The sequence below is a fragment of the Leucoraja erinacea genome, chromosome 8, assembly GCF_028641065.1.
Source record: "Leucoraja erinacea ecotype New England chromosome 8, Leri_hhj_1, whole genome shotgun sequence".
NCBI lineage: Eukaryota > Metazoa > Chordata > Chondrichthyes > Rajiformes > Rajidae > Leucoraja > Leucoraja erinaceus.
The window spans coordinates 877,348-890,735 of record NC_073384.1 but is presented as its reverse complement, the minus strand read 5'-3'; the positions used below and the strand labels follow the sequence as shown (position 1 = coordinate 890,735).

Genomic DNA, 13,388 nt, shown 5'->3' with positions numbered 1-13,388 from the left:
GGAAAAGTCAATGTTCATACCGCTGAGGTGTAAACTACCCAAGCAAAATATGAGGTGCTGCTCCTCCAATTTGCGGTGGGACTCACTCTGACCATGGAGGAGGTCCAGGACGGAAAGGTCAGATTCGGAAATGGAGGGGGAGTTGAAGTGCTAGGCCACCGGGAGATCAGGTTAGTTAATGCGTATCTTATATGTTTTATAAATAATTTTCTCTCTCGTTTTTTTATTTTCAAATTTTGAAAGTATAAAATTTGGGTCAAATTTTGATCACAAATTAGCTCAAAAGGATCATAAGTAGGCCCATTTTTAATCCTGTGATATTTCATTATGATTTAATAACTTTCAAATTTGCCCATCCATGTCACAGGTTGGTATCCATATTTACAGAAACGCCCATAGAGACACATGCACACATAAAAAAAACAATAATAACAATATTATGTAGTTTAGAGCTTATTTGGAGGTTGTAGTGTGTAATAGCCTAATGGATGTTGAGAGTAATGGCTTTTGTATATGATTATATATAAGCATAGAAACAACAGTTTAAGCACATTTAGCTTATCCTTTATACATAATAATTGAAGCACATATTTTCTCGCTGACTCCCATATTCAATTTTCCTTTTCATTTATCAATTTCTTAGTCATCCTTTAAGGGTCTGTCCCACTTACGCGATATTTTTTCGGCGACTTGCTGGCCCCCGTCATAGTCGCAGCAGGTCGCCGAAAATGTTCAACATGTTGGAAATCCAGCAGCGACCAGAAAAAGGTACGACTCTTTGGGCGACTACTCACGACCATACAGGCGTCACCCGTGAGTAGTCTCCCAAAGAATCGTACCTTTTTAATTTGCAATAAAACATTTAAATAAATGTTTTATCACAAACACACTCTCTGTTATCTTTTAAAATCTACCTCAAAACATGGGCATTGAATTAAAATATTAGTGACTCTGGCCAGTGCTTTATTTAATTAATTCAATAATCCAGGGAAATTCTTGTAATGCTTTGTCTGTTATTAAATATGAAAAAAATCACGTAAGTGGGACAGGCCCTTTACTGAATTCAAAACATATTCCCCCGTCCCCACACTTGTTGCATTCCCTGGCAAATGTGTAAACATCGGATTTGTAATTTTTAATTTCTCCTCAAACCATCCTTGGATCGTTTTCCCTGTTATATATATCTTGCCAATCATGCATTATCAGCTTAATTGCCCATGCACTGTCATGCTCTTTAAACTAATCAGTCGTACAGCACGGAAACAGGCCCTCTGGCCCAACTCATCCATGCCAATCAATATGCCACATCTAAAGGTCTCATTTGCCTGCGATTGGCCCATATCCCTCTAAACCATTCTTATCCGTGTACCTGTCCAAAAGTCTTTTAAATACTGTTAGAGTACCTGCCTCAACTACCTACCTCCTCTGGCAGCTCATTCCTGTGTGAAAAAGTTGCCCCTCAGGCTCCTATTAAATCTGAGGAGTGACCTCAGGCAGGGGGGAAGGTGACGTTAGGGCAGGGGTGATGACGGGTAGGCGTGGGGGGGGGAGGTGACGTCAGACATGCGGGATGACGTTGGATATGAAGTGGTCCAGGGGTGGTTTCATGTAGGGGTGCTGGTGAGTGAAGTCAGGCATGGGGATATGCAGGTGCGGGAAGACGGGTAGTGGGCTGACGTCATGTGCAGGTGGCGCCATGTATCAATGATGTCATGTAGGGGTATTGTTGGGTGACATCAGGCATTGGCGATGACTTGTAGCCGGTGACGTCAGAGACTAGGTGACATCAGGTGTGGATGACATCAGGCCAAGGTGACGTCAGTCAAGGGGGATGTCACGTACGAGTGACGTAGGGATGAGGTCACGAATGAGTGACATCATGTATGAGAGATGTCGGGCACTGGGTGATGTCAGATATCGAGTGATGTCGGGCCAGGATGATGACACGTGTGGGTAGCGTTGGAGTGACGTCATGTACGGATGACATTAGACACAGCGGCCCCAGCTCCCTCCCGGTCGCTACACACCGAGCCTGCAGCCTCGGCTCAGTCAAATGGCGTCATGTATGAGTGAGGTCAAGCAAAGGTGATGTCAGGTAAGAGTGACTAAGAAGGAACTGCAGATGCTGGAAAATCAAAGGTAGACTCGGATTCGGAATGGAAGGAGGAGTTGAAGTGCTGAGCCACGGGGAGATCAGGTTGGCTATTGCGGAACGAGCGGAGGTGTTCGGCGAAACGATCGCCAAGCCTACGCTTGGTTTCACCGATGTAGATCAGCTGACATCTAGAGCAATAGATCAGGTTGGAGGAGGTGCAGGTGAACCTCTGTCGCACCTGGAATGACTGCTTGGGTCCTTGAATGGAGTCGAGGGGGGAGGTAAAGCGCCAAGTGCAGCATCTCTTGCGGTTGCAAGGGAAAGTGCCTGGGGAGGGGGTGGTGCGGGAGGGAAGGGAAGGATTAACCAGGGAGTTACGGAGGGAGCGGTCTTTGCGGAAAGCAGACAGAGGAGATGGGAAGATGTGGCGAGTGGAGGTGGCGAAATGACGGAGGACTATTTGTTATATGTGACGGCTAGTGGGGTGGAAGGTGAGGACTAGGGGGACCATGCCCTTGTACGAGTGGGGGGGATGGGGAGAGAGAGCAGTGTTAAGGGTATCGAAGAGACCCTGGTGAGAGCTTCATCTGGGGGAGGGGGACCCCCGTTCCTTGAAATATGAGGACATTTCTGATGCCCTGGTGTGGAACGCCTCATCCTGGGAGCAGATGCGGTGTAGACGGAGGAATTTTGAGTAGGGGATGGAGTCCTTACAGGAAGCAGGGTGGGAAGAATAGTAGTCAAGATAGCCATGGGAGTCAGTGGGTTTATAATGGATGTCGGTCAGAAGTCTATCACCTGAGATGGAGATAGTGAGGTAAAGAAATGGTAGGGAAGTGTCGGAAATGGTCCTGGTGTATTTGAGTGCCGGATGGAAGTTAGTGGTGAAGCGGATGAAGTCAGTCAGTTGTGTGCGGGTGCAGGAGGTAGCACCAAAGCAATCGTCGATGTAACGGAGATAGAGGTCAGGGATGGGGCCCTGGTACGTATTGAACAAGGATCGTTCGACGTACCCGACAAAGAGGCAGGCATAGCTGGGGCCCATATAGGAATATTTTGGAGGACAAAGAAACCAAGAAGCAAGAACCATGCGCGTGCCCATAGCTACGCCTTGTATTTGGAGGAAATGGGAATGGGAAATGGGAGGAAAAGAGTGACGTTGTGTCCGGGTGACGTCACGTATGGGTGACGATGGGGTGGAAGTGACGTCAGCACGGCCCCAGCTCCCTCACGGAGACTGAGTGACACCAGACACCGATCACAAGGTGTGGATAACGTCAGGTCTGGGTGACGGTATGTATGAGTGACGTCAGATTATGGGTGATGTCGGATCAGTGCGGCGTTCAATAGGGGTAACGTTGGGGTGATGTCGGTGCCGAGTGATGTCAGGCCAGGGTGACATCCCGTGTGGGTGACATCAGGTGTGGGTGACGTCATGTCTAGATGACGGTAGATGTCAGTGACGTCAGGTCAGGGTGACTTCAGTGCCAAGTGAAGTCATGTGTGGGTGATGTCAGCTGTAGGTGACATCAGCTGTGGGTGACATCAGTCGTGGGTGACATCAGTTGTGGGTGACATCAGTTGTGGGTGACATCAGTCGTGGGTGACATCAGTTGTGGGTGACATCAGCTGTGGGTGACGTCAGCTGTGGGTGACATCAGCTGTGGGTGACATCAGCTGTGGGTGACATCAGCTGTGGGTGACATCAGCTGTGGGTGACATCAGTTGTGGGTGACATCAGCTGTGGGTGACGTGGGTTGTGGGTGACAGCAGCTGTGGGTGACATCAGTTGTGGGTGACATCAGCTGTGGGTGACGTGGGTTGTGGGTGACAGCAGCTGTGGGTGACATCAGCTGTGGGTGACATCAGCTGTGGGTGACGTCAGTTGTGGGTGACATCAGCTGTGGGTGACATCAGCTGTGGGTGACGTCAGCTGTGGGTGACGTGGGCTGTGGGTGACGTCGGCTGTGGGTGACGTGGGCTGTGGGTGACATCATCTGTGGGTGACGTCAGCGGTGGGTGACATCAGCGGTGGGTGGCCTCAGCTGTGGGTGACATCAGCTGTGGGTGACATCAGTTGTGGGTGACATCAGCTGTGGGTGACGTCAGTTGTGGGTGACATCAGTTGTGGGTGACATCAGTTGTGGGTGACGTCAGTTGTGGGTGACGTCAGCTGTGGGTGACATCAGCTGTGGGTGACATCAGTTGTGAGTGACGTGGGTTGTGGGTGACGTTGTGGGTGACATCAGCTGTGGGTGACATCAGCTGTGGGTGACGTTAGTTGTGGGTGACATCAGCTGTGGGTGACGTGTTGTGGATGACGTGTTGTGGATGACGTCAGTTGTGGGTGACATCAGTTGTGGGTGACATCAGCTGTGGGTGACATCAGCTGTGGGTGACATCAGCTGTGGGTGACGTGGGCTGTGGGTGACATCAGCTGTGGGTGACATCAGTTGTGGGTGACATCAGTTGTGGGTGACGTCAGCTGTGGGTGACGTCAGTTGTGAGTGACGTGGGGTTGTGGGTGACGTCAGTGGGCGACATCAGCTGTGGGTGACGTCAGTGGGCGACATCAGCTGTGGGTGACGTCAGGAGTGGGTGAGGTCGGTTGTGGGTGACATCAGTTGTGGGTGATGTCAGCTGTGGGTGACGTGGGTTGTGGGTGACGTCAGTTGTGGGTGACGTCAGCTGTGGGTGACGTGGGTTGTGGGTGACGTGGGTTGTGGGTGACATCAGTTGTGGGTGACATCAGCTGTGGGTGACGTCAGTTGTGGGTGACATCAGTTGTGGGTGACATCAGCTGTGGGTGACATCAGCTGTGGGTGACATCAGTTGTGGGTGACAGCAGCTGTGGGTGACATCAGCTGTGGGTGACATCAGCTGTGGGTGACATCAGTTGTGGGTGACGTCAGCTGTGGGTGACGTGGGTTGTGGGTGACATCAGCTGTGGGTGACGTGGGTTGTGGGTGACATCAGTTGTGGGTGACATCAGTTGTGGGTGAGTCAGTGTGGGTGACATCAGTTGTGGGTGACATCAGTTGTGGGTGACGTGGGTTGTGGGTGACATCAGTTGTGGGTGACATCAGCTGTGGGTGACATCAGTTGTGGGTGACATCAGTTGTGGGTGACGTGGGTTGTGGGTGACATCGGATGTTGGTGACGTGGTTTGTGGGTGACGTGAGCTGTGGGTGACGTGGGTTGTGGATGACGTCAGGAGTGGGTGACGTCAGGAGTGGGTGACGACAGTTGTGGGTGACGTGGTTGTGGGTGACATCAGTTGTGGGTGACATCAGCTGTGGGTGACGTGGGTTGTTGGTGACGTCAGGAGTGGGTGACGTCCGCTGTGGGTGACGTGGGTTGTGGGTGACGTCAGGTGTGGGTGACGTCGTGTGTGGGTGACGAGTTGTGGGTGACGTCAGTTGTGGGTGACGTGGGTTGTGTGTGACATCAGCTGTGGGTGACGTGGGTTGTGGGTGACATCAGCTGTGGGTGACATCAGCTGTGGGTGACGTGGGTTGTGGGTGACGTCAGTTGTGGGTGACATCAGTCGTGGGTGACATCAGCTGTGGGTGACGTGTTGTGGATGACGTCAGCTGTGGGTGACATCAGCTGTGGGTGACATCAGCTGTGGGTGACGTGGGGTGTGGGTGACGTCAGCTGCGGCTGACATCACCCAGGGCCGACGTCACGTGTAGCTCACGTCAGCTGTGGGTGACGTGGGGTGTGGGTGACATCGGCTGTGGGTGACGTGGGTTGTGGGTGACATCAGCTGTGGGTGACATCAGCTGTGGGTGACATCAGCTGTGGGTGACATCAGTTGTGGGTGACATCAGCTGTGGGTGACGTCAGCTTGTGGGTGACGCGTTGTGGGTGACGTCAGCTGTGGGTGACATCAGTTGTGGGTGACGTGGGTTGGGGGACGTGGGTTCAGCTGTGGATGACGTGGGTTGTGGGTGACGTGGGTTGTGGGTGACGTGGGTTGTGGGTGACATGGGCTGTGGGTGACGTGGGTTGTGGGTGACATCAGCTGTGGGTGACGTGGGTTGTGGGTGACATGGGCTGTGGGTGACATCAGCTGTGGGTGACGTCAGGAGTGGGTGACGTCAGCTGTGGGTGACATCAGTTGTGGGTGACGTGGGTTGTGGGTGACATCAGTTGTGGGTGACATCAGCTGTGGGTGACGTCAGTGGGTGACGTGTTGTAGGTGACGTCAGCGCCCGCCCTCACCTCGCTGGCCGCCCGCCCTGCAGCCCCGGCCCAGTCTCCTCCTCCTGCGGCCCGCATCGTCCGGGCTCAGCGGCGGCCTGGCCGGCATCCTCCTCGCCCTCCTCCTCCCCCCCTCCTCCTCCTCCTGCTCCTCCTGCTCCTCGCCGCCGCCGCCGCCGCCGCCGCCCGCCGTTGCCTCCTTCATCCTTCACTCTTCACTCGGGCCCCCGGCTCCGCTCCGCCATCTTGGCCCTGCCTTCCTTCCCGCCTCCGCCAACCGCCAACCGCCAACCGCCTGGTATTGGCCGCCGCGCGCAGCCCCGCCCCCCCCCCCCCCCCCGCCCGCCCGCGTGGCCCGGCCCGGCCCGGCCCGGGCCCGGCACACGTCCCCATGGCAACCCCGCGCCCGCTGTCAATCACCGCTCCACAGCCTGGGGCCGGGGGCAGCAGCATCGCTGGAAATTGCGGACAGGAGTGTGTGTGCTGTCCACCTCGCCATGCAGTATCACCATGCAGTATCACCATGCAGTATCACCATGCAGTATCACCATGCAGTATCACCATGCAATATCACCATGCAATATCACCATGCAGTATCACCATGCAGTATCACCATGCAATATCACCATGCAATGGTGCCAATTGCCGTCACCTCGCCATGCAATGCTTGCAATCAAAGATCCTCTTTGCTTGCAATTGTGGGCACAGGTCTGCATGCCCTGGTCACCTCGCCATTGCAATGCTGGCAATTGCCTGCACAGGCCTGTGTGTCCAGGTCACCTCGCCAATGCAATGCTTGCAATTTCAGAATTAAGGGACAGAAGTTTAGGGGTAACATGAGGGGGAACTTCTTTACGCAGAGAGTGGTAGCGGTGTGGAATGAGCTCCCAGTGGAAGTGGTGGAGGCAGGTTCATTGGTATCATTTAAAAATAAATTGGATAGGCATATGGATGAGAAGGGAATGGAGGGTTATGGTACGAGTGCAGGCAGGTGGGACTAAGGGGAAAAAAATTTGTTCGGCATGGACTTGTAGGGCCGAGATGGCCTGTTTCCGTGCTGTAATTGTTATATGGTTATATGGTTAATTGCAGGCACAGGTCTGCATGCCCTGGTCACCTCACCATTGCAATGTTGGCAATTGCGGGCACAGGCCTGAATGCAGGGAATGTGCTGCCCACCTCACCATGCAATGCTGCAAATGCAGTCACACGCTCTCCATGCAGGGAATATCCTGCCCTGGCAATCGCTCTGCAATGTTGCAAATGTAAATGCAGGGACCGGTCGGTATGCAGGGAATATTCTGGTAATCTTAAAGTAAAGTATCCTTTATTGTCATTCAGACATTTCAATCTGAACGAAATTGTATACCTTGCAGTCATACCATAGAATAAAATAACAAAGCACACACTTAACATAGTTTAACATCCACCACAGTGAGTCTACCAGGCACCTCCTCACTGTGATGGAAGGAAAAAGTCTTAAAGTCCTTGTCTCTTCCCTCCTCGTCTCCCTCTGCGTTGAGGCGATCCAGCTTTCGATGTAGGGACCCCGCCGGGTGATGGTAAGTCCAGCGGCCACATCCGAGCTCCGCAAACGGACGGGTTCAAACTCCACGACCAGGGGTGGTCGAAGCTGCCACCCTCCAGTCCAGCGGATGAACCTGTCGTTGCGGGAGCTCCAGAAAACCGGTCACCAACCTGGGACCTGCGAGCACCCGACGATGTCGTCCACTGGGCCCGCAGCCGAGGCTCCGAAGTTTGGCCGCCGCCGCAACGCCACCACAGCCCCGGTCGGCCAGCTTCGCGATGGTAAGTCCTGGCTCCGATTTATCTCGGAGCCTCGAGGTCGGTCCCAGTTGGAGGCCGCTAGCTCCGCGATTAGGCCTCAGCGGAGACGGAGACAGGGGTTACGTCAAGAAAAGGTCGCATCACCCCCGAAGGAGGAGACTAAAAAACAGTTTCCCCCCCCCCCCCCCCCCCCCCCCCCCCCCCCCCCCCCCCATACATATACAACTAAAATAGACAAAATAAACTAACCAACAGGACAAAAGAAAACAACAAAAAGAAAAGACAGACGGACTGCAGGTGAGCTGCAGCGGCTTGGGCAGCGCTGCCGCTTGCCATGCAATGTTGCAAATGCAAACATGCGGTCTCCATGCAGGGAATATTCTGCCCTAGTTACCTTGAAACGTCACCTCGCCAGAGGTTGTAAATGCAGGCACAGGTCACGGTGGTGCAGGGGTAGAGTTGCCGCCGCAAAGCAAATGCAGCGTCGGAGACCCGGGTTCGATCCCGACTACGAGTGCTGTCTGTACGGAGTTTGTACGTTCTCCCCGTGACCTGCGTGGGTTTTCTCCGAGATCTTCGGTTTCCTCCCACACTCCAAAGACGTCCAGGTTCGTAGGTTAATTGGCTCGGTAAATGTAAAAATTGTCCCTAATGGGTGTAGGATATCGCTCCCTAGTGGGTGCAGGGTTAGGGTCGGCATGGAGCCGGTGGAGCGAAGGGCCTGTTTCGGTGCTGTATCTCTAAACTAAACTAATTTGTGACCTGAACATGCACTGTTGTAAATGCAGGCACAACACACTGCATTGATTCATGTAATTCGTGCAGATGCTGGTTTACACTGAATATGGACACAAAATGCTGGGGTAACTCAGTGGGGTAGGCGAGGTGACGTTTTGGGTTGGAACTCTCCTTCATACTGTGGTATTCTTCAGCATATAGTATTCTTGGTTGAGGCATTGTGCCCAAGTGTCAGGAAAAAATGATGCAGCTTTATAGCTTTGCAGCAGTTGGATGGACTTGGATTGTTTTTTCTGGAATGCTGGATTTTGAGGGGAGTGTTACAAATTTTAAGAGGGGTAGATAGGGTAGACAGTTGAAACCTTTTCCCAAGATGAAAATATCAAATACTAGAGGGCATAGGTTTATGGTGAGAGGGGCAAAGTTTAAAGGAGATGTGCGGGGCTAGTTTTATTACACAGGGTGGTGGGTGCCTGGAACGCGCTGCCAGGGGTGGTGGAGGCAGATATGATAGTGGTGTTTAAGAGGCATTTGGATAGGCACATGGATATGCAGGGAATGGAGGGATATGGATCACCTGCAGGCAGATAACAGTTTGTCTTGGCTTAATATTGGGCACAGAAACTGGGCTGATGGCTTGTTTATACACAGGAAGGAACTGCAGATTCTGGTTTAAACCGAAGATAGACACAAAATGCGGGAGTAACTCAGCGGGACAGGCAGCATCTGTGGAGAGAAGGAATGGGTGATGTTTCGGGTCAAGACCCTTCTTCAGACTGAACCTTTCTCTGTTCTATGTAATTGTAATTCCATTCTTAATCCTTTCTCTAATGATGCCACATCAGGCTCTATATTTTAATTATTTTCTATAAATAATTTAACCCTCCAGTATTCTCTAACAACTTTAGTTTCAGACTGCGTTTGATCATGCAAGTACGACTTACTGTTACTTGTGCAATCTTCTTCAGAAAATCTTAAAAGACAAATTTAACACCATGAAATTAATTTTTGATTTCCTTCTTTTATCCTGAAGTTTTCAAACCTTAGCATCTGATGCCACTTAATAGATGTCTATATAAGACACCACACAGGTGTTATACAGTATCTAATAGACCTGTACACCAGACCAATTGAACTGAACATGCAAAGACGGCATCATTTATCAAAAGAATTTCCAGCACAGAGCAACACGTTGGTCATTTCTCATGGACTCTGGCTCTTGCTCAACACTTTAACTCCCCGTCCAATTCCCGCACTGACCTTTCTGTCCTGGGCCACCTCCATTGTCAGAGTGAGGCCCAGCGCAAATTGGAGGAACAGCATCTCATATTTCGCTTGGGCAGCTTACATCCCAGCGGTATGAACATTGAAGATGTTTCAGATGAATACGTGGCTTGAAAAATGGTGCAAGGGGGAGAGATTCAAATTTCTAGGGCATTGGAACCAGTTCTGGGGGAGGTGGGACCAGTACAAACAGGACGGTCTGCACCTGGGCTAGAATGGAACCAATGTCCTTGGGGGAGTGTTTGCTAGGGCTATCAGGGAGGATTTAAACTAATGTGGCAGGGGGATGAGAGCATGAGCAGAGAGACAGAGGGTTGTAAAATGAGGACAGAAGCAATAGATAGCAAGGTGAAAAGTAAAAGTGGCAGGCAGACAAATCCAGGGCAAAAATCAAAAAGGGCCTCTTTTCAACATAATTGTATAAGGGGTAAGAGTGTTGTAAAACTGGCCTGAAGGCTTTGTGTCTCAGCCTCAAGGCTTTGCATGTTCGGCACAGACATTGGGGGCCGACAGGCCTGTTCCTGTGCTGCACCGTTCTATGGAAACATAGACAATAGGTGCAGGAGGAGGCCATTCGGCCCTTCGAGCCAGCACCACCATTCATTGTGATCATGGCTGATCGTCCCCTATCAATAACCCGTGCCTGCCTTCTCCCCATATCCCTTGACTCCACTAGCCCCTAGAGCTCTATCTAACTCTCTCTGTTAAATCCATCCAGTGATTTGGCCTCCACTGCCCTCAGTGGCAGGGAATTTCATAAATTCACAACTCTGGGTGAAAAACGTTTTTTCTCACCTCAGTCTTAAATGACCTCCCCTTTTTATTCTAAGAATAAAGTTATGTTTTATCTTTGTTTCTGTATTGAAATCCTCTTGTAACGCAGGCTTTCACACATGGCTCTTGCCATACAAAGTGCTGACGCCACAGGCTTGTTGCTATCCCGTGACTTGGGGGCGGCACGGTGGAGTTGCTGCCTTACAACGACGGAGACTCGGGTTCCACCCTGACAGCGAGCGCTGTCTGTAGGGAGTTTGCACGTTCTTCCTGTGATTGCGCGACTTTTCTACGCGTGCTCCAGTTTCCCCCCCACACTCCAAAGATGCGCAGCTTTTTTTTTTTTTTTTGGTTCATTCCTTTAAGTGTGACATTTCCTTAAATGAGGTTATCTACATTTCCGTGAAACTTGATCATAACAACAATAAAAACATATATAAATTATGTATGATTTTTTACATTTGATTGAATCAAATCCAAATCACTGCTTTATGAACACAAGGATGTATTGAACACAATGAGATGCCGTGGCTTGTCTTTGCCAAAAATGTTTTAAATCCATACATTTCTCTTTTTCTTTTCAGCTCTATAATCTACCTCTTGGAAATGTTCAGCTCACTCACAAGAAACTGCAGATTCTTGAATAGTACACAAAAGTACACAAAGTGCTGGACCAACTCAGCAGATCAGACAACATCTCTGGAGAACAAGGATAGGTAACATTTCGGGACACGCAGCTTCAAGTTCAAGTGAGTTTATTGTCATGTGTCCCTGTATAGGACAATGGAATTCTTGCTTTGCTTAAACACACAGAAAATAGTAGGCATTTACTACAAAACAGATAAATGTGTCCATATACCCTGATCTAAATATATGCACACATGAATAAATAACTGGTAAAGTGCAAATAACAGAGGTGGTTGTTAATAATCAGAGTTTTGTCCGAGCCAGGTTTAATAGCCTGATGGCTGAGGGGAAGTAGCTATTCCTGAACCTGGTTGTTGCAGTCTTCAGGCTCCTGTACCTTCTACCTGAAGGTAGCAGGGAGATGAGTGTGCGGCCAGGATGTGTGTGTGGGTCTTTGATGATACTGCCAGCCTTTTTGAGGCAGCGACTGCGATAAATCCCCTCGATGGAAGGAAGGTCAGAGCCGATGATGGACTGGGCAGTGTTTATGTTTCTATGTTTACTACTTTTTGTAGTCTTTTCCTCTCCAGGGCGCTCAAATTGCCGAACCAAGCCACGATGCAACCGGTCAGCATGCTCTCGACTGTGCACCCGTAGAAGTTAGAGAGAGTCTTCCTTGTAAGGTTTGCAATAGGCTTCTGTAATTTGTCCCCAGTGGGTAGGATGTGAGACTTGGATAACATAGAACTAGTGAACAGGCAGATCGTTGGTCGGTGGCTGGAACGGGGCTGTGTCTACACTGTATCTCTTAACTAAACTAAACTGAACTAAGCTAAACTAATCTTCAAAGTCCATTTCTACAACAACATTACCCGTCTTCTAACCATTAAAAAAAACCCATAAGGTAGACAAAAATGCGGGAGAAACTCAGCAGGTGATGCCTATTCCTTCTCTCCATAGATGCTGCCTCACCCGCTGAGTTACTCCAGCATTTTTAAGGGTCTCAACCCGAAACGTCGCCTATTCCTTCGCTCCATAGATGTTGCCTTACCCGCTGAGTTTCTCCAGCATTTTCTGTCTACCTTCGATTTTTCCCGCATCTGCAGTTCTTACTTAAACATTTAAAAACACCTATGTTTAATTTGTTTCATGCATACAAGTTCCATTCGCTGTGGCGCAGCAGTGACTGTTGCTATAATCCATGTGTCAATTGTTGCGGGAAAGCCAACATTTGCTCACACAATCTCTAAAAATCGAAGATGACTCAGAAAAATTATACCTCAGCGTTGAAATAGTTTGCAATGTCGTTTGAGGTGATTAATATTTACTTAATTTGTAAGGATCTCCTTGACTCGTAACACACCAAACCTTTCAGAACTCTGTTTAATAGCGCGCTAAGTGAGTAGTACTAAGCAATAACATGTGTATTCCAAGTGGTTCATGGTTATAATTCCCAGGGCATTATTCATCTTTCAATAGCTTTCTGTCCCCTCATCCTGTCCAAGGAACTACAATGTAATGTGGTCACACTAACTTAATAAACACATATATCATCAATTAGGTACAATAATATTAAAGTTCAAAGAAAACTTTGCATCACATGGAAAAACTGTCTGCAGCCATTTAGCATTTCTAACTCATTCGCCTGATTAGTCTCTGTGGATTCAGTCCTTCCTTGAACTAATTTGGCTTTGCAAACAGATGTTATTGAGAACACCTTGAAACTATGCCTTCATCAAATCCCCCCACCAGCACCCTTTGATGTAAAGCGTATCTGTGAAATATAAATATATAGCAAAATTGAATGGACAGTTCGACTTTCTCTGCCTTTGTCAGGATGAATGCATAGCTAGCGTGAAGAGGCAAATACTTGACA

The 13,388-nt window shown here is 49.9% G+C and overlaps 1 protein-coding gene across 1 annotated transcript in view; it reads right to left on the bottom strand.

The window, feature by feature from the left end:
• The window catches only part of LOC129699234 (ewing's tumor-associated antigen 1-like), a 36,671-nt gene extending 30,260 nt beyond the window's left edge, over window positions 1-6,411 (bottom strand). Inside the window, exon 1 of the mRNA XM_055638851.1 lies at window positions 6,323-6,411. Within this exon, the coding sequence (XP_055494826.1) occupies window positions 6,323-6,410 (88 nt within the window). The 5' untranslated portion in view covers window position 6,411. The remainder of the gene's footprint in view (window positions 1-6,322) is intronic.
• Between the last annotated feature and the right edge of the window lie 6,977 nt (window positions 6,412-13,388).